This window comes from Cervus elaphus, chromosome 5, assembly GCF_910594005.1.
Source record: "Cervus elaphus chromosome 5, mCerEla1.1, whole genome shotgun sequence".
Classification (NCBI taxonomy): Eukaryota; Metazoa; Chordata; class Mammalia; order Artiodactyla; family Cervidae; genus Cervus; species Cervus elaphus.
The window spans coordinates 3,485,045-3,504,502 of NC_057819.1; the positions used below are offsets into that span (position 1 = coordinate 3,485,045).

General features: G+C 64.4%; 1 protein-coding gene across 6 annotated transcripts in view; it reads right to left on the reverse strand.

The window, feature by feature from the left end:
- OSBP2 (oxysterol binding protein 2) overlaps positions 1–19,458 on the reverse strand; it is a 120,446-nt gene that overhangs the window by 7,010 nt on the left and 93,978 nt on the right. For 4 of the 6 annotated variants that reach the window (XM_043901331.1, XM_043901332.1, XM_043901334.1 and 1 more), the window contains 10 exons: positions 18,256–18,512; positions 7,058–7,250; positions 6,516–6,633; positions 5,385–5,433; positions 5,061–5,207; positions 4,085–4,330; positions 2,085–2,205; positions 1,741–1,844; positions 1,573–1,668; positions 1,308–1,492 (listed from right to left, as the gene is read on the reverse strand). In XM_043901331.1, coding sequence (XP_043757266.1) covers positions 1,308–1,492; positions 1,573–1,668; positions 1,741–1,844; positions 2,085–2,205; positions 4,085–4,330; positions 5,061–5,207; positions 5,385–5,433; positions 6,516–6,633; positions 7,058–7,250; positions 18,256–18,512 — 1,516 coding nt within the window. Of the gene's footprint in view, positions 1–1,307; positions 1,493–1,572; positions 1,669–1,740; positions 1,845–2,084; positions 2,206–4,084; positions 4,331–5,060; positions 5,208–5,384; positions 5,434–6,515; positions 6,634–7,057; positions 7,255–11,342; positions 11,411–13,708; positions 13,800–18,255; positions 18,513–19,458 lie in introns of those variants that run through there. The other 2 variants (XM_043901335.1, XM_043901336.1) reach the window with 2 other exon arrangements.

The window sequence follows — 19,458 nt, forward strand, 5'->3', positions numbered from 1 at the left end:
CCCGGTGACTCAGAGGATAAAGAATTTGCCTGCAATGAGAAAGACCTGGGTTTGATCACTGGGTTGTAGCAGAAGGGCCTTTGAAAATTTTCCTTCCCGTTAATCCTTTCCTGGGCTTCCCCAGTGGCTCAGAGGGTAAAGAATTTGCCTGCAATGAGAAAGACCTGGGTTCGATCACTGGGTTGGGAAGATTCCACTGGAGAAGGGAACAGCTACCCACTCCAGTACTCTGACCTGGAGAATTTCATGGACTGAGGAGTGCAGTTGTATTTAATGTTTAGATTTTGAATTTCATAAGAGGTTCTTATTTCTTCACTGGTCACGTAGGTTTTGTTCCTCATTTCACACATCTTGGTTTTTCCATCTGGGAGTTCTGTCCTTTAGTACAGGTCTGCTGGTGGCAAAAGGAGTTGTTTGAAAATGCCTGTTTCGACTTCAGTCTGTAAAGATATTCTTGCCATGTGTGCAACTAATTCTAATCTGGCAGTGAGTCTTTCTGCACATGGAAGATTTCATTTGACTGTTTTCAAGTTTCTGTGACATTGCCAATGAGGAGATGTCTGTCTGTCTACTGTTCCTTGGAAAGTAAAGTCTTTAAAAAATCCAGCTACTTAATATTTTCTCTGATCTGGTTTCAACATTTCATTGTATAGATTTAGATGTGGAAAATTCTCTGCTGCTTTCTCCTCTGCTGGTCTCTTTCTTCTGGACTCTGACCTGCCTGCTGGACCCTGCTCTCAAACTCAACGTGCACTGCAGACTCCAGGCCCCAGGGGTGTCCGTGGGGCTGCTCCCGGGACTCACTCTGGGTCCCCAGGTGGCCAGCCTTCTCACTCTAGCTTCTTGTCTTTTTCAGGGTTTCTCTCTTTATCTGAAGTTTTTGATTATTTCTTCTGACTTGTAGCCAGTCAGTGGGTTCACTCTATTAAACCTTCCTGTGGAGTTCTCAATTTCAGTTACTTTAACTTTCTTTTGTAGAATCTGTTTGCTCCTCTATGGAATCAGCTCTGCCAGTTTTTATAGTTTCCTGCACTTCCTTTCATGTTTGTGTTCGTGCCTTGGACTGTGGGGACCTGTTGGATCAGACTGTTCAGAGTCTCCGTGTAGGACCGGCTGCTGCCTGTCACAGACTGTGTCACGCCTGACTCCAGCGGGGTGTCTGCCCCTCACACGGGGACAGAGCCCTCCCCACGCTGCTGCGTGCTTCCTGTCCGGCCGGGCGGGTCGCCCCCCCCACCGTCCGCGGCCCGCTCACCTCCTCGTGCTCCCCCTCTCCTGCCCGCTCTTCGCCCCACAGCCCCACTCACGGCAGCGGGTACTTCTTCCACAGCAGCTTGGCTGGCAGCGTCTGGTACACGGTTTTCTGCTTCCCGTCTGAGCTGGGGCTGCTGGGGCTGCTCTGCACGATCTTAGCGCACTCCATCTGTTCGTCCCAGGAGCCTGACAGCACGTAGTGGGCCTTGCCCTGGCTGTCACTCACCACTCCTGTCACCTGTGGGCATTGGCAGGGCCGGTGTGGGCACGTGCCCCGCTCCGGGGTCCCCCCAGACTCGGAGAGGTGGCCGTGCTTACCTTCCGGGCCACCTCTTTGGAGAAATAGCTGTAGGGCAGGAACTTCAGCTGACACCGGTCTTTTGTCTTGTGGTTCACAATCTCAATGTCCCCTGTCTGGAGACGGAGGGGGTGGTCAGTGTTGATACCTGCCTGGGCCAATGGCTCCCCGCCGGGGCACCCCCTGACCTGGTCAATCCAGAGCTTGCCCACGATGATGTTATGCACAGTCGAGGTGCTTTTCCTCCACACGTAGTGATTCCCACTGGCCTGGAATTCTAAGTGGATAGCACCTGGAACCCAGACACAGGGTCAGAGGTCATAGCCTGCCATGCTGGGTCCCAGCCAACCTGCCCCACCCACCCATGATCCTGGGGTCCTGAGGACCAGAAGCAGTATTCGTACAGGCTGGGGACAGGGCGCAGGCCAGGGAGGGATCCAGGAGGCCTGTGGGGGGGGCTCGCGTTACCCTCGGAGGCCCCAGGCTCTGCCCACCCTCCCCCTCCCCCAGCATGTCTTCTGCCCCTGCTCACCTAGCGGCATGATGGAGAGGTATTTCCCCCGGAACTTGCTGGCGATGGTGATCTCCTGCCAGAGGCTCCAGCCGTGCCTGGAGAAGACGTAGTGCGCGGCGGACGGCGGGTGGTGGCTCACCTGAGACCAGGCCCACGGGTCATGAGCGTCTGTGGACCCGGCCCAGGCCCCTCCCCAGCCAGCTGAGGGCAGCGCCCCGTGCCCAGTGGCCGTGGGAGTCACAGATGCCCAGGGGGCCCTGGACCCCCAGAAAGGAGAGCCACACAGCAAGAGTGGGGCAGCCTGGGTGGGTGGAGGCAGGGCGGGCGCCCCACCCCCATGGGCCTGAGCCAGGGGCCTGGGGGTCTCCACACCTTAACCTGACTTGGGCTGTGGGGCGGGGTGGCAATGGGGTGAATAAAGTGAGTGTGACGGGCTCTAGGGGGCCTGCGGGCCACTCTCCAGTCACGCTGCACCTTGCCTGCAGAGGCCTCGTCTGCTGCGCCGCGCCGAGGCCGCCCCCAGCCAGCCCGGCTCCTGCCCAGCCCGATGGTGGTGCCACCTGCTCGGCCCGCTGGGCACCTCTGCCCCGTCCTCTCCCGCACCGGGCACCCCGACCATGTCTTGCTGAGGACACCACATCCACTGCATCAGCGTTCCCGCACCCGGTCCTTCTCATCTCTGTGGCTCCTGGTCTCAGGGTTGGGGTGAAGCCCCTCCTTGTGGCCACCCGGAGCGGCAGCTGTGGGCTCAGCCCTCCCCTAGAAGCTCCTGACACTCCCCACAGCAGTACCCCCTTCCTTCCACAGCCCGGACCTGCCAGCCGCCCCTGGGTGATGAGTGAGCTGCCAGGGCCCCCTCTGGAGCCCACCCCCACAAACTCAGGACGTGACCCCGTGCCCTGGAGCTCTGCTCGGCCTCCTCCTCGGGCAGATGGCCCCGTCCGTCCGGCGCTCACACCAAATGCTGGGCCTTTCTTCTTACGCTCCTCCTCTAATCCTTAGCAAATCCTGGCTTTTCTTTAAAACAGCATCCAGAGCCCCCCTGCCTCCAGCCCCCTGCTCCACTCTTACCGCTGCACTGTCCCCATGGCAGTGCAGGGGGGGTTCCCCATAAAATGGCCTCCTCTTCCTCCAGTGATGCCTCCACAGAGAAAAGCCAGAGGCCTCCTGCCGCCCCGCTCCCCTCTGTGTGCCCTCAGCGGCTGTCTCTCCCCCAGTCTGTCAGCCAAGCTGCTCCCAGACCACCCCCTTCCTAAAAGAGCCAGAACCATCCACTCACAGAGTATCTATCCCCGCCCCGGCCCCTGAGACCCCTCAGCGTGAGCACCTCTTGGTTCATCGTGGGTTCGGATCAGCTCCGTTCAGCTCAGGAACCCTGGTCATCACCGCTGCCTTCCCCAGCCCCCTCCTCACGCCACCCCTCCGGAAGGCGCGTCTGCCCGACCTCTGACCTCCCCTGGTCAGGCTTTCCACAGGCCGAGCTCGCCTTGGAAACCAGCCACCGGACTGCAGTGTCGGCGTCCTGAGCTCATTCCTGGGCCCGCGGCAGTGGCCCACACAGAGGAGACCTCAGCGGCAGCCCGACCCGGTCTGTTCTGACTGCCTTGTCCCCCTAGCATGCGGTGCGGCACCGCTGGAACCACCCTTCTGCAGACGAGGGTGCCAGGGTGGGGCCTGGGGCTCCTCACCCCCAGCCTCCGCCATCGCTGACCCCAGCCCACGGGGGGCAGGCCTGCAGCTCAGCGGAGACCCCAGCAGCTCTAGGCCCCCTGGCTCCCTGACGGCACCCTGCAGAGGCCCCTGCCCACTGCTCCTGGCCGCAAGGGGCATCCTCCCCCCAGCGCTCCTCCCACGCGGTCCCCCGTCCCTGGAAGCCTGCTCCATGGGTACCCCGAACCTGCCCCCGACGGGAGACCCAGCTGCCTGACCTGACCTCAGCCTGATGGCCCCCGGGGTCAGTCCGTGTCCCGTTGGTCTGACCCTGACCCCCCGCCCAGCTAGAGCAGCGTGGGCCTCACCTGCTCGCAGAGGGAGCGCAGGCCCATGTCCTCGAGCCGATCCAGCTCGAAGGTCTCGCCCAGCATGGGGTTGAAGGGCTTGGCGATGCGGTGCACGGTGGTGGAGTAGGAGGACACGGAGAAGGCGGCCACGAGGCACATCTGCTCCGCCGCGCTGCCGCAGCGCGCCGCCTTATCCAGCAGCTGGTGGTACTCCAGGTCCTCCGTCAGCCGCTGCAGCATGGACAGGGGCTCGTTGAAGTTCACCTGTGGCGGGCGTGGGGTCAGTCCGGGTCTGCACGGGCCGTCCACCGCTCCCAGCACAGACCTGGGGTCGTCCCCGCAGCCTTGCTCCGCTCCGCTCCAGGGACGTCACTGGGAGGCCCCCTGCCGCCCTGCCTCCCCACGCCCCGCCTCCATTTTCTCCAAGTCCTCACCACGGTCCGCCCTGCGGCCCTGGCAGACCTGTCAGGTTACCTTCAGTCTCCCCTCCCAGGATGGAGGCGCCGCGGCAGTGACTCCTAGGAGTCAGGGACCGAGCGAGTGAGTGAGTGGACGACGGGGGTCCACCTTGTGTTCTGAGCTGTCGTGCAGCTTTCTGCCCTGGGTCACAGAGCGACGCCAAGTCTGACCTGGAGCCCCGGCTCCCCTCTGTGGAGAGGCCGCTGGGGTGGGGACCCAGGGCAGCCCGGCTCGGAGCGGGCAGGCCTACTCAGCCCACACCCAGCCCAGCCCTGCCGTTCCCCTCCCGCCGGGGCAGGCGGGGGTCTGTGAGCCCCACATCTGATCAGCAGAGCCCTCCCAGGCTCCTTCCTGGAGTCTGAGACCTCTGCCCTGGGGGAACGTCAGGAGTGCGGGTGGACACGACTCAATACTGCCTTACGTGCTCAAATGTGCCATTAAGAAAATGACCCCAGGGCTGCGTGCACTTCCCACAGGCCATCACTTCCCCTCCAGGCGCAAGCACAGCCCCCCGGGGCCCCTGCCTGGCCCCTACCGGCATGGGGATCTTGGAGAGCTCCCGGCCGATGCAGTTCTTCATGATGCTCCAGAGATTAAGGCTGTAGTTGGGTTTGTCGGGGATGCGGACACGCCTCTTGACTTTGGGAGGCCCCTGGGGCACAAGTGAGGCATCATCTAGCATCTGCCAGAGAAGCAGAGTTCGCCTGTCAGCAGAGGCCAGCGCCAGCCCATTGCTGGCAGAAGGGGCAGGCTCTGCCTGCACTCAGATGAAGGCACCCAGGGTGCAGGACCCCCCCAGGGACCTGAGGTCAAAGTGCTGCCTCCCCACTCCCCCCCCCCCCAGGATCCCCTCACTCACGTTGTCTGCAGTCCATTCCACGGAGCCTGTAGTCCCTGCCTCAGCTTTTCTGTGGGAAACACAAAGGAGAAGGCAAGTTGTTTACAAATCCCAAGGCCTCCTGGGGACCTGACCCGCTTCTATCCAGCCCCCTGGGCAGTCAGAATTTTAAAAACTCTGTTTCAAATATTATTGGGAAACAGAAGATGAGATGGAAATACACTGTTGAGCCACCAGAGATTCCTTCAGGGGTAAGAGGACGCCAAACCAGGCCTCTCCCTGGAAGAACCCAGGGCAGGGAGGCGGTGAGCTGCGCTGGTCCACGAAGGCAGAGGAGGAGCAGCCACAGGATTTCACCCCTCCTGGCCTGGCTGGGTTTTGAGGGGCCAGGGACGGCCGCCTGGGGTGGGGGCAGTGGCACAGGCGTGGGTCTGGGGCTGCCGGGACGCCTGATGCGCCTGGGGACAGGCAGGGAGCACGTGGTGGGCAGGGGGCCGCATGGCTGCTGCGGGCAGTTCTGTCGGCGTCCCTGGGACTTGGAGAGGCAGCTCCTCCCCAGGTCGAGGTCGGGGCCCCCATGCCAGCCAACACAGCCCCCCCCGGCCCTCTGACCCCTTCGGTATCAGGACCTAAGGCACCCTGGCGAGGCCTGCGCCCTAACCCTGTGGAGTCCGTGCTCCCTGCCCACAGCTCCGCCTCACTCTGCTCCCTCCACGCACGTCCTGCCAGCTCGGGCCGCACGCCTGGGCGCGTCCTGAGGGCCCCAGGGACTGGCAGCCTGGCCGTCAGCTGTCCTGGCTACTACTAACGTGTATTCAGAAAGATCCCGAAAGAACTAGCTTTTACAAGAAATGAAACAAAAGCTTAGAGATGGAGAATGAGAGGCTTCCTGTCTCTGGTCTGCTCTGGAATGCTGACAGGGAGCCCGGGACCCTGCAGCTCTGCGGCAGGGCAGCGCCCTGCTCTCCGTTTAAAGTGAAATCCCCGTACAGACGTCGTGTGGGTATTTTTGATTTAAGGAGGCACAGAACCTAGCCTAAGCGAGACCAGCACCTGGAGCAAGACTGAAAAGAAACCCCGGGTGCAGAGAGCCGAGGCGCCCGAGAAGGAGGCGCCGGCGGGGCGTGGCCCCGGCGCCGCGGCCCCGCCCACCTGCCCTCGCTGGGCTCGGTGATCACGGTGATGAAGGACGTGGAGTCTTCCATGGCGTCGAAGTACTCGGTATCCTCATCCTCCTCGCTGTCCTCGCCTTTGCTGGCTAAGAGGCTTCCTAGGGACACACACCGTCGCCACCTCAGTGGGCAGTCTCGCCGTCCCCCCCGCCCCCGGGGCAGCCCAGAGCCCCCATCGCCCACCCGAGCTGCCCTTCCCCCCTTCCCCGGAACGCGCTTTCCTCTCAGCCTTCTGCTCAGGGAGCCTCCTTCCGGAAGCTTCCCCCGCGCTCCGAATACTCTGGTCAGTGGCCCAGCTTCCCTTTCCCGGGGCGCCTGTGACCTCCGAGCCCCAGGTTAGGTGAGCGGCACCCGGCACCCGGGAGGTGCAGCCACGGGGCTCATCTGGAGCCTGTGCCTGTCACGGGGGTGCCGGGGCACACGGGCGGGCAGCAGGGGTGCGTGTCCGCGGGGCCGCGGAAGCTGAGCCAGCTGGCCGAGGGGACGCCGCGGGTGCTGGGCGGTGGACGGGCGCCCGCTCACCCTCGCTGAAGCTCTTGCTGGGGTTGGCGGCCCGGCCCGGGGCGCTGCGGAAGGCGCGCTCGAGGCTGTTGTGCTGCTTGGCCAGCTGCTCGATGGTCTCCTCCAGGTGGACGCGCTGCTCCTGCTCATACTGCAGCGCGCGCTGCCATTTCCGGCTGTGCGTCTCCGCTAGCTCCAGGAAGTCCCTGCAGGCCTGGGGGCGAGGGGGCGGCCGTGAGCAGAGAGGGGGGCCCCGGGGGAGCCATCCCCAGAGGGCCCAGAAACACCCGCGCTGCCCCCTGAGCCTGTCGTGGGGTCAGGAGACCCCGGCTTTCTCAGAGCCAGCCTGGCGTCCGCCCTGGTTGGCAGCCCACCCTCGAGACGCCCTTCCAGAGCAGCAAGCCCGGTGCTGCCAGCCGCAGCCAGCACACTGCGTGTTTCTCAGGGCGGGGGCCCCAGCTTCGCTGTGTGCGGGGCCGAGGTTTGTCACAAGCCCGTCCCCGCTGGAAGCAGCGCGCTCCTGGCAGCCCGGGCCGGACCCTGACTTGGGTGCGGAAGGAAGAAAGACTCCCAGAGCTAAAGGGTCTTGTCCAGCAAACGAGACGTGAAGTTGCCCAGTCGTGTCCAACTCTTTGCGACCCCATGGACTGTAGCCCGCCAGGCTCCTCTGTCCATGGGGTTTTCCAGGCAGGAATACTGGAGTGGGTTGCCATTTCCTTCTCCAGGGGATCTTCCCCACCCAGGGATCGAACCCGGGTCTCCTGTATGCAGGCAGACTCTTTTTTACTGTCTGCGCCTCCAGGGAAGCCCCCAGTTCCAGCAAAGGAACTGGGACTCAGAACTTTCTACCGAGTTACCACACAGTCTGTCACTCATCAGCTCTCCTGTTGTTCCCTTCAGACTTGTGGCCCACTATGACATCCAGATTCTGTTTAGCCTCCTAGGTCCACAGGTGGGGTGGTTCCAGCACCCGCTGAGGAAGCAGGGGCTGGTCATTCTGCCCCCATCACCACAGTGGAGAGGAGGGCCTGGGTCTCTGTTGTCCCTGGAGGGCAGAGAGCTCCGAGCCGGACACCTCTGGACTTGCCCTTTCTGGACCCCGCTAACGTGCTCGGAAGGGACACTGGCTCTCAGCCCAAGCGGCATGGGTGGTCTCAGGCCACCACCCCCACCAGCCACTGGGCTCCATTAACATTGCACGTGGCCCCTCCCCAAGGGTCAGAGATGAGTCCTGCAAGTAGAAAGGCACGGGGGCCCCTCACTGGCCACAGGGACCACGCAGCACGACCTGAAGGGCCACTAGGGGGAGCCAGGGGGTGATGTGGAGCTCCGGGCTGGGGAGCACTTGACGGACACCCTCTTCATCAAGGCTGGCCCCAAGCAGGTGCCTGCACCCTGCCTGGGCTCAGCTGGCTCTCCCGCCCCACAGGGAGCCACGCCCCCAGCGGGGGCGGCCTGGCTGGTGGAACGGGCCCTGGCCTGGGGCTCCAGAGGGCCGGCCGCTCAGCTGGCTCTGCACGTCGCCCCTTAACAAGCCCTTCCCAGGCACCTTCCCTCCGTCACCCCATCTCCTCTCACCCCACCCCCCGCAGCATGCAGCGGGCAAGGCCCCCTTCAAGGAAGCCTGAAAAGGGTGAGCGATCAGAGTGGGGATGGCAGACTCCTGCCTGGGCCACTCGGCTGCTCTGGGTGCACGTCCTGTCCATGAACCACAACAGGAACGCCCGGCAGACCCTGCACTTGTGAGCCCCTGTCCCCGCTCACCCCGCCGAGTCCTCAAGGTGGGAGGAGAGGGACCGTCCCTGTCTGACAAAAGAGCAAACAGGCTCAGTCCCCAGCAGCTGCCCTGCAAGGCTCTGGGGAGGGGGTGTGTTCAGGGGCCCCTGCCCTCCCTGGCAGGTCGGATCCCTGCCCGGCCACACCTAAGCCACTGTAACACGCTTCTCAAGCGGGGCAGGGATTTGTGACAGGTGTCCCGACACGGGCTGGGGGAGGGAGAGACTCATGGGGAAGGGAGGAAAGCTCCTTATGGGCTCAGCAGGCTCGAGGTGAGAGGCTGCATCCGGCCCTTGCAGGCCTGGGGCTAAGTGGGCTCTGTAAGGCTCACCACCCCCCTAGAGTGGAGCTGCCACCACAGACTGCCACATGACCCGGGGACACCGAGGTGGGTCTGGGGAGGCCCCGCTGCAGGCCCAGCTCTCCTGCTCCCGGGTTTGTGACCTGGAGCCCAGCATTCCCACCCTGGGTCCCACAGGCCCCCAGCTCCACCCCTGCCCTGCCCCTCCTCACAGTAAACCTCAGGCAGGGGCCCTGACAGCAGCCGCTGACAAACCCCTGCAGGGGCCAGAGCAGAAGGCACCTCGCTCCTGGGACTGCCCTGGCAGGTTAAGAGGTAGCAGAGGGGCGGGAGGGCCAAACACCCCTCAGGAACGTCCCACACGCTTACAGGAGCCCCAGGACCCCAGGTCCGTAACCCAGAGCTCAGCCCACCCCGGCTGAGCTCCCAGCCTTCCCCTGCTGACCCCAAGCGCAGCCCAGCACCCCGTCAGGTTCGTCTGGACTCCGGCCACCTGTTTGCCACCCGACGAGGAGCCCTGACCGCAGCGGTGCCAGTCCCCTCGGCTGCTGGTCTGGTCAGCTCTTGGGCCGCAGAGCTGGGTGTGTTGTGGTGTCAGAAACTCACCCCAGAGGCCTGGCATTGGCGGGAGGGGTGTGCCTTCGTCTCCTTGGGCCCACCGCTTTAGGGAGGACCCTTGCTGGGGGCTCCTGTGCCCCCGAAACTGAGGCCCAGGGGGAGGCGCTGCCTAGGCCAACAAGGGGCGAGCAGGGCAGGATGCCAGGGCCCCGGCCGACCCGTCTTGGGTGGGGCATGTAGGGACCAGGGCTGTGCTGAACGTGGGGCCCTGTCACGGGTGACGCACGTGGTGGGTGCTCATGGTTTTCTGGTTCCTGGGGTCTGGGGGGCCCTGCCCGCTGGCACTTCGCCTGCCCCATCGGACTGGTTTGGCAGCTCCACAAGGGCCTCTGGCCTCGCCTCCGCCTAATAAGCACTGCTCCGGGGGACCTGTTGCTGTCACTCCCCACCAACCCCGCACAGTTCCCGCAGGCACCCCTCGAGTTTTAACATAGGTGGATGCTTTGCTTTTATATAACTCAGAGCATTTAAAACAATCCTTGTGAAAGAGCCACAGACAACAGTATAAAACAGCCAAAAGTCAAGCAATGTAGTTCACACAGACTCAGAGAACTCCACATGGCCTCAGCTCCCTACCAGCAAAGGCAAAGAGGGGAAAATGGAAGGATGACTATACCGCACGGGGAATGCTCGTCAGTATCTTGTGATAACTTGTCAGGGAAAAGAATCGAAGAAAAATGAATAACTGAATCATTTTCCTATACACCTCAAGTTAACACAACAATGTAAATCAATTTTAAAAAAGGGACTTCGCTGGTGGTCCAGGGGCTAAAATTTCATACTCCCAATGCAGGGGGCCCCAAGTTTGATCTCTGGTCAGGGAAACAGCCCCTTGCATGCTGCAACTAAAGATCCTTTGTGCTGCAGCTAAGACCCAGCACAGTCAAATACTTTTTTAAAAAAGTGACAAAGCCAAGGAGGGAAAGATGATTGTGGTATGAAGATGAATTAGGCTCCCTTCCATAGAAACGACCCCTTTCTTGCCCAGCTTCTCTCAGACCTGATCCCAGACCCCCTCCACACTCATCTCCGGGGCCCCGTCCTTCCCCACACACCGCCTCCCATGTGGCCCCCGTGTCTTCCTCCCCTTCTCCAGCCCCACCACCCTCTGATCCCCCCACAGGTTGGGGATAAGGGGTGTCGGGGGCATCCTCGCAAGCACTGAGGAACCATTACAAGTGTGGTGAGGAGGACGTGCAGCTCAGGGAGGCCAAGGGACCCGCTGAAGACCGCAGGCTGCGCTTGTAGGGCCAGGGTCTGAGTCTCCCTTGTCAAGCTGGATCCTTATGCCTGTCTGGGCGCCCCTTGGGCTGGTGTGGCCTCCAGGGCCTCCCTGCCATGGAGCCAGGCGGCTCGGGATGCTGCCCCGCCTGGGCCCTGATGCTGCGGCTGTTGCCAACACAGCCAGGGCTGCCTGCTAAAAACCCGGGGGTCCCCACCTCACCGCCTCTGAAGGACAGACCAACATGGAGCCGCAGAGGGAGGGTGTCCAGGGCTGCCTCTGGACCGCATGTGGCCGGGCTGGGCCGTTCCCACCGACGCCAGGGCTCAGGGGTGGGGGTCGTCTACAGGCGATGGGAGCCCGCGCCTCCGCCGCCCCGAGCTGCCTACCTGTGTCTGTCCCCCGAGGTAGCGGTTTCCCCTGAGGCTGCCGCCCTTCCCCGGGCCCCATCCCAGCAGGCGCAGAGGAAGGCAGGGGCTGGCCTGGCCCCGCCGCCCAGAATGCTGAGCTGCGCTCACTAAGCTGGATTAGGCCTGGGGCCCAGTGAGGGCAGGCAGCCGGGGGTGGCTCCCAGCAGCCCCAGGAGGGCCTGGCTGACCCTGGCTGAGAGCACAGTCACATCTCATCTCCCTGAGGCCCTGTCCTGTCCTTCAGACCCCGTGCCCCGCCCTGTACAGAAGCAGCACCCCGGGCCGCCGCAGAGCCCCCTACACTGCCCTGGGCCTGCACTGGGACCCCTCACAGCATTGCCACCCACCCAGGGGCAGGCCTGTGAAGGCAGCTGAGGGCTGCCCACCTGGGGAGCCCATTGGGACCCAAGGGAAGCGGCTGCCGATAACCCCAGCAGGTGTCCCGTGGGGCAGACACCGAGGGTCTGGGCTGTGTCCCTGGCCCAGCTCCACCCGGGGGAAGGAAGACGCACATTAATTGCTTTTGTCCCCCCTAATCCTAATCCTCATTGCAGCCACAGCCTCCCTGCTCCCCACATGTCGGCAGGCGAGCAGGGCATTGGGCCTCCGCCTGGGTCTCTGTGCCCCCTCTCTGCGTGGCCCAGGGAGCCTCCCAAAGTCTAGGAGGGTCTGCAGAGCTGGGAGCCCTGCTCGGGTCCGGCCTTCCCAGCGGCCACTCAGAAACCATCGGTCTGCTGCCTGGTCACGGCCGCCCTGGCTGGGCCATGAGGAGGGTGCCAGGGAGTCTGTGGGTGTCGACTGGGTGGCCCTCGGAGCCACAGAGGAGGTGGGGCCAAGGGCCAGATGCCCAGGGCCGGGTGGAGCAGGGGCCCTGGGCCACAGGAACAGCTCAGAAATGGTCCAGCCCTCGACACCCAGCAGGTTCCGCTCGCCTGGCTCGCAGGGAGGATGCGGGGAAGGGCCATGCCTCCCCCTGCAGCAGCCAGGCCCTGCCCGGGGCGGATGGCCCTGTGGCTGGTTCACAGTCTTTGGGCTCCCAGGTTGGCGGGTGGCCGGGGCTGCTCCACCAGCTAACTTGCCACATCGACCCTCCCGTGGGCAGCATCGCTGTGGACCTGCCCCCACTGCTCTGTGGTACTAAAGGCAGCGAATAGGGGGAAAATTCTGTGGAGTCACAGGTTCCGCGGGCCCCTCTGCGTGGCCAGTAGCTCATGCCAGGTCCAGGGAGCCACCTTCCTCTCTCACCCAGGAGTGGCTGGCCTCCGCGCTCGCCTCCTGACGGTGGGAAGGTACTGTCCAGGTCACAGGTGGCCACCTGGGGAGAAGCATAGCCATCCTGGGCTCTGAGATGGAGAACAAGGGCCTCCCAGGAGCCACAGCAGTGCCGGGCTCTCCAGGGGGCCTCTGTGGCTCAGGACCAGCCACATGGCCACACTGCGCGTCCACCAGCCTTGCTGCCCCTCTGGGCCGAGCCACTCCTGGGGCCAGGCCCCCTGCTCCTGTGGGCTTGGCTCAGCTTGGCCAGCCCTCCCTGGATATGCAGGGTACTTGCTCACGGCCCTGCGAGGGCGGCTTCTCACTTCCGTCCACACTTTAAAGTAGCTCCTTCCAGGCTCAAAATAGTTCACCCTGGTGGGCAGGAGCTGGCCCCATCTGGATGCCAGTTTGCCGACCGATTTTAGACCGTCCTGGAATCTATTTTTACTCCTCTCCCCAGGCCCCAAGCAAGCAAGCTGCTGGGAGCCAAGCAGTGGTGGGTCAGACGGGAGCCTGCCCATGGGCCTTGGAAGGACCCAGAGGGGGGCCCCCATGCTCTCCAGATGGGGCTCAGAGCAGCCCCAGAGGGTCTCCAGCAGGAAGGGGCCCCTTCTGACCTGGTCCGCTCCTCTGATGCCCCGCATGTGAGGCCCTGGCCCCAGTACCCAGACTTGCTGCCTCTGCTCCCACCTACCTGTCCTCACCTGTGCCCACCTGCCTGTCCTGCCGCGGCAGTTTCCCACTCTTGCTGTCCGCCTCCCCCGCCCCCAGCACATCTGCTCACCCCGCCTTTGTTCTCACAGCGCCCCCGGCTGGAGCTGGGCCCCCCTCAGCTCCAGCTTTGCTGGGTTCTAGTGCCCTGTGCCCCTGCCGTCAGGGTCTGCAACCCACCCCGCGGGCCAGCTCTGCCGCAGGCAGCAGGACGTGTCCCCTGTGGGCTGCTCCCTCCCCTGGTAAATGAGGGACCCAGTGTGCAGGTTCCGTCCTTGTCGGGGGCCTTGGTGGCCAGCACCTGGGCCCCACCCCCCAGCTTCTTGCATCTCAACTATCTGGTCTTTTGTGGGGCGCACCCACCCCCCAGCTCTGCTCACCTGCCCTCACCCTGTTCTTGCCCAGCTCGGAGGGGCCACATCAGGAGGGGCCCCGGGCTGTCAGCCCACCAGGGGGCCCTGCACCTCCACACTGAGGCTCCCCTCGCTCTGGGCCTTGGGGTAGCGCCTGAGTGATACACGTGATGGTGACAAGGACGCTGTAAGGACACCAACCTCGTGTGGCCGTTGTGGGGAGCAAACAAGATGCCAGGAAGGAGCCAGGGCGTCCCAGGCGCCTGCTGTCACTGCCAGCCCCCAGAGGCCAGCCCCAAACCAGGGCATCTGCTCCACCACAAAGACATGCTCGGGGGAGGAGGAAAACGGGAGTGCGTTCTTTCACCCCGTGGAAACTGACACCCAAAGTACGCACTGGTGACGTGTTAATTCTGCCCTTTGCCTCCTCTGACGCTGTGACGCAGCCACTGCTGTAACACGGGGCGTGTCCTGGCTCTCCGGTGCGGCTTGCGGCCTCCACACCCAGACCAGGGTTGGGGGTGCCCTGCACACACTTTGAGGCTCAGCCTAGGAACCCCGGTCGTTCACGGCGCTGTGAGGCTCCTCCTAAATGGCAGTGATGCACAGTTACCCAGTCGGCGATGCCAGCATGGGCCCGCCGGGCTGCCTTTGATCAGTCTCAGGACTCACTCACTGGGGAGTTCTGCCAGACACTGAGCGGTTCACTCAGTCGCTCCTGCGTTCTCTCACAACCCTCTGCCCCACCCCGCTGTCTTTCTCTCGTTCACTGACGCTCCCACATGCCAGACTCTGTGCCACGCCTGGAAGTTACAGGGCTCCCAGAGCATGAGGGAAAACGCGTCCAGTCCCTGCAGGCGCCCAGCTCAGCGGGGACGACGGGCACGATGCTGGGGTAGAAAAGCCCGTGAAACAACAAGGTCCTACTGCGTCAGCACCCTGGATAAGCCGCAGTGGAAGAGGACAAAAAAGGAACGTGAACATGTGCCTAACTGCGGCACTGTGCTATATGGGAGACATTAGTGCAACATCCTAAATCAACTATACTTCAATTAAATGAACTTTAAAAAGCCCCGGAGATGCATGGACCTGCCAACAGGGCAGTGGGATAGGCGGGGATGTGGGGCTGGAGGTGGGGTGAGGGTGGGCAGACGAGGGCTTCCTGATCCTCCTGCCCCCTAGGAAGCCACGGGCTGGAGCGAGGGGCTCTGGAGCCGCAAGGCCTGGGCTCTTATCCTTAGCAGCTGCCTCAGTCTCCCTACCATACGCTGCTGAGTGGGCCAGGGGAGGGGGTGCGTGCGGAACGCCTTGTCGGCAGTGTGACCCCGGGAAGTTGGTTCTCTTTCTCTCTGGCTCCCTGTGGGTCAGTGGTCCATCGCTGCCCCTGGCACCAGGGCTGAGCCAGCCAGGTGAACCATGAGACAGGCCTGTGGGTGGGCTCCGGGTGACCTCCCCGTGAGAAAAACGCGTTTACGATCTGACGACATAAAGCCCTGTTCCTATTTCACTGCAGCCGGGCTGGGTCGCGTCTGCAAGGCCAGGTGACCGGGGGGACGGTGCTGCACCTAGCTCTGGGCCTGGCCTGGGGGCAGGGCCCACACTTTCTTCCTGACACGGCAGCTGAGGAAGTGGGCCTAGGATGACTTTGTAGCGGGTTAGTGAGATGTGGGCCACTTGGACCTGCTTTCCTGAGACATGAGGCCCAGTGCGGTCACCACGTGGTGTCTCGGGCAGCCCCACTGGGCCACTGTTAGGGCCACAGGTAAGACCTGCGCTCGACCTGAGGGGTACGGCGTCTGGTGGGGGATCGGACGTGGAAATAGTGGGCTAAAGACTGCTCGGTGGGCTCAGTGGTGCCCCTGGGCCCTGCGGGATCTAAGAGGAGCACCTCCTGGCCGTGGTGACGTCCGGGGGCCTCGGAAAGATGAGCAGGGACGGCCCAGCATCGGTGGGCGGGGGGGTTCTAGGAGGTGCAGCAGCGCAGGGGCAACGCTGCAGTATCCACGATGCCGGACCCCCCGCGCCCCTGCCCTCGAACATGCACCAGAGGGGCCACCCTCCGGCTGAGGGCCGGGCGCCCTCGGGGAGCAGGGCCACGGGGAGGCCTGCCTCAGTCGCCACAGTCCCTGGGGCCTTGGAAACTGTCCAGCGCGCCTCCCTCCCTGTCCTGCTGGGAGCTTGGGATCTAAAGGCTGAGAACAGCGCTGCCTCCTCGCAGATCTGAAGGAGGTTCAGCGGCCTCCCCCTGCCTCTCTCCTGAAGGCTGCTCAGCCCCGGACTCCCAGGTAAAAACTTCACTTCACTCCCGGGTAAAGTGAAGGTGCAGCAGTCGCCTCCCCGGGGGCGAGTGCCGCCTGCCTGGGGCCCTCCCGAGGAGGTGACCGCCTGACCAGCCGGCCCGTTCCCTGCTCCCCTGCCACGACCCAGGCTCAACTGCAGCCTGTGCGGTGGAGACCCCACAGCCGTTCACCGTCCACGGGAGGTGGGAGGAGAGGTCCCCAGGTTCCCATGGAGGAGTCCCCCCCGTTGGGGCAGGGTGGGGGCCAGGAGTGGGTGGGAGGAGAGGTCCCCCAGGTTCCCTCGGTCAGGGCAGGGAGCTGGGAAGGGGTGGTGGAGAGGCAGGGGCGCCCAGCAGTGGGAGGTCTGGCTTCCTCCTCCTCCCATGAGACCTGGGGGACAGCTGGGGCAGCTCCCGCCCGTGCTGGGTCCCCACCGCTGCAGGAAAGACCCCGTGCAGCTGCTGCCCAAAGGTAAGAGGTGCATCAGGGTCTCGGCATCTGACATGGGGCTTGGCCTGGGCAGAGGCACCTTCCCTGTGTTGACCTCAGAGTAGCAGGGGCCTCTGTGGCCCTTGGGGGTCTCACCCCAATTGTCACGAGGACTGTTACTCCCCCCACACGCTGCACAGACCTGGGCTTGTGTCCAGCTTAGACAAGCTGGACTTAGCGGCTGGAGGCCCCGGGCAGCTCTCCACATGGGTATCAACAGTGAGGCCATGGGAAGGGTAAGGGGTCCTGGGCGGGACCGGCCTCGGTTACAGCTCCTTGGTCCAACCCCTCCTAAAAGCCGGGGTGGAGGCCGAGGCCTGGCCGGGTGTGGGGCTGTGCCGCCTGTGCGGCCCGTCTGCACACGGTGGGGGTCTGGGCACTCGCTGTCTGTCAGCCACACAGGCCGCCCACCCAGAGCCACGCCGACTCCTGCCGGGCGAGGAGCAGCTGAAGGGAAGGGTCCCCGGAAGGAATAGGGCCTCTGCTCAAGCCTGGCCACCCAGCACCTCACTTCTCTGCCCCTCATGGGAGCCAGACACGGAGGGGCCCTCCTCGGGGTCACGTTCGTGGCGGGCAGAGCGCAGGTTCCACCACGCGGCCCGCATCTCCTGGTGCCAGCGCTGCCCACAGGCTTCCTGACCAACCCCGGGGCTTCAGCTTCCTTCCCGCCACACAATTCATTAGGCGCTCAGGTGGCAAGCCATCTTTACGGCTTTGTAAACACAGACGAGCCTCTGATGCCCGATAAATTCTTTAGGCTAGAGATGCTAACCGAGCAGCTCATTATCTGGGAAAAACCAGAACGGCCCGTGGAGACAATGAGGCTCCAGGCTCGGCAGGCGGGGAGGCCGGGCTCATTCTCAGCCCTCTGGCCTGTCACCGGGAGACGCGCGCTGACTCAGGCCCCTGGAGTCCGGGGACGGGGTGCAGGGGCCAGGCGTGCGGTGGGCTCCAGCCCCCGCCGTCCCACTGCCCTTGGCTCCCCTGCTGCTGGATGGACAGCCCAGCCTCTGCTCAGGCCTCTCGCTGCAGGGCCCGAGTCCCCAGCCGGGAACGGCAGGCTGCCGCTGTGGCTGGCCTGACACCTGCCCGGGCCTCGTCCTCTGAACCTGCCTCCACGCCCCATGCCTGGCCCCAGCTCCTGGCGCCGCCAGCCCGGCCAGGGTGTGCCCTCCTGGGGGGCTCCCCTGGAAGAGGGGCTGTGGCTGGCAGGCCTGTGTCCAGAGGGGGCACTCATTAGGCCGAGAGAGGGCGGGCCCTGTGGCCCGGCTCAGCCTTGTCCTCCGCCACCACAGAGAGGCCTTCCGGGTTCCCGGTCACATTCCTGTGTGGCTCCCGGGACCCATGCAGAGGGTGACCCCTGGGGCTGAACCCTCAGTCCACACATGTGGCCCCTCGTTCAGCCCCTTAACCTCAGGTGGGCAAGACTGCAGCAGCCTCAGCTGGGAAGCTCTGCTGGCCCAGGGACCCCCCCCAATGCCTGCCCCCCACCCCACATGCACGAGCCCCCCTGGTCACGGGTCCTGGACAAGCCGCGTCTGGGCAGCAGCTGTGGCGGGGCAGTGTGGCAGCCGCGTCCCCGCTGTGGACACGGGGCTCGCTGCTCTGCTCAGCACGGCCTCCCGTGCCCAGGAAGCCCCTGCCGGGCCCCACGCCCAGCTCCGGGCTCCACCCGACAGTGTGGGCCAGCGACCCAGCCTGGCCCCGGGGGGGTGGATGGTGTGACATGGGGGAGGTGGGGAGGGGGAGCCCGGACCACCCAGCGGGGAGTGAGTGGCCCCTCCCCACGGGCCGGGCACTCACGTTGATCATAGCATTGGACGTGATGCGGAAGAGGGTGGCCCGCTCGTTGACCGCCTTCAGCTTCTCGCCGCTCTCGGCCGGGACGCGGAGGCCGTCCAGCTCGTTCAGGGAGCGCTGCAGCGCCACCCCGTGCTTGGCCACGAGCTCATTGCACGTGCCGAGGTCGTCTAGCTTCAGTGAGAGGCTCCTGATGGTGCCGTGGAGCTCACTCTTGTCGGCTGGGGAGGGAGTCCCGTCCTCGTCGTCCCCAGAGTCATCTGTGGAGAGATGTGGCGTGGTTCTCAGGGCCCGGCGGGGGGGAGACCGGGACGGAGGGGCAGGTAGAGCTGCCGGGAGAGAGAGCTGCCTGGGTGAGGGCGGGGTGTCCGCCAGCCCCCCAGCAGGTGGGATGGAGAGGGGACCAGCTTGAATGACAGGGCCTGGCTAAGCTCTGCAGGGTGCAGGCAGGGGTGGGCAGCACCCATCCCAGACCCGCAGAGGCCGCCGGAAGAAGCAGAGTCCCCGAATCACAGGCCGGGCCCCACGGACCCCGCTTCCCCCCACTGTCCGCACCTCACCTCGCTGTCTGCTCTCCGCCCACCCCCGGCGGCACCAGGCTGCCCGCTCTCTGCAGACAGTGCTGCTCCTGCTTCAGGGCTTCCCCTCTGTGTCCCCGGCCCAACGCCGGCCCACGTTCCGCGCCCCCCAGAGACACCCAGGCCACAGTCACAGCCCCTCCCTGCTGCTGCAGGGCTCCCCCGAGGAGCAAGGCCATGCTTGCCTGTGGGGTCTTGCACGTGGAGACACCGGCCGTGGCCCCTCAGCGGCATTATCAGGCAGGGACTGTGCCTTCCCCGGGGGACAGACAGGCGATGGGCTCGGGGAGGTGAAGTCCAGCCCCATGCCCCCCCAGCCCCCCCACCGCGGGCTAGTCTGTCTGCCTACAGAGCAGCCCCCTCACACCGGGCTTCGGGGGCCCCCGGCTCACTCCCCTCCCACCACCCCCTCTCCTGGGGCCCCAGGTGCCCTCGGCACCCCGTCCTACAGTCTGGGGTACCTTGGAGCCTGGCCCCTGGCCAGCCCAGCCTGTGTTCGAGCGGGGCTCCGTGGAGAGTGCGGCGGGGTGGACGGCTGGCCTGGGCTCTGCAGCCGCTTCAGTGCCAGCCTGTGAGGGCCAGAGCCTGTGAGTGTCCAGGGTTTCTAAGATGCCTTGTTTCAGAAATA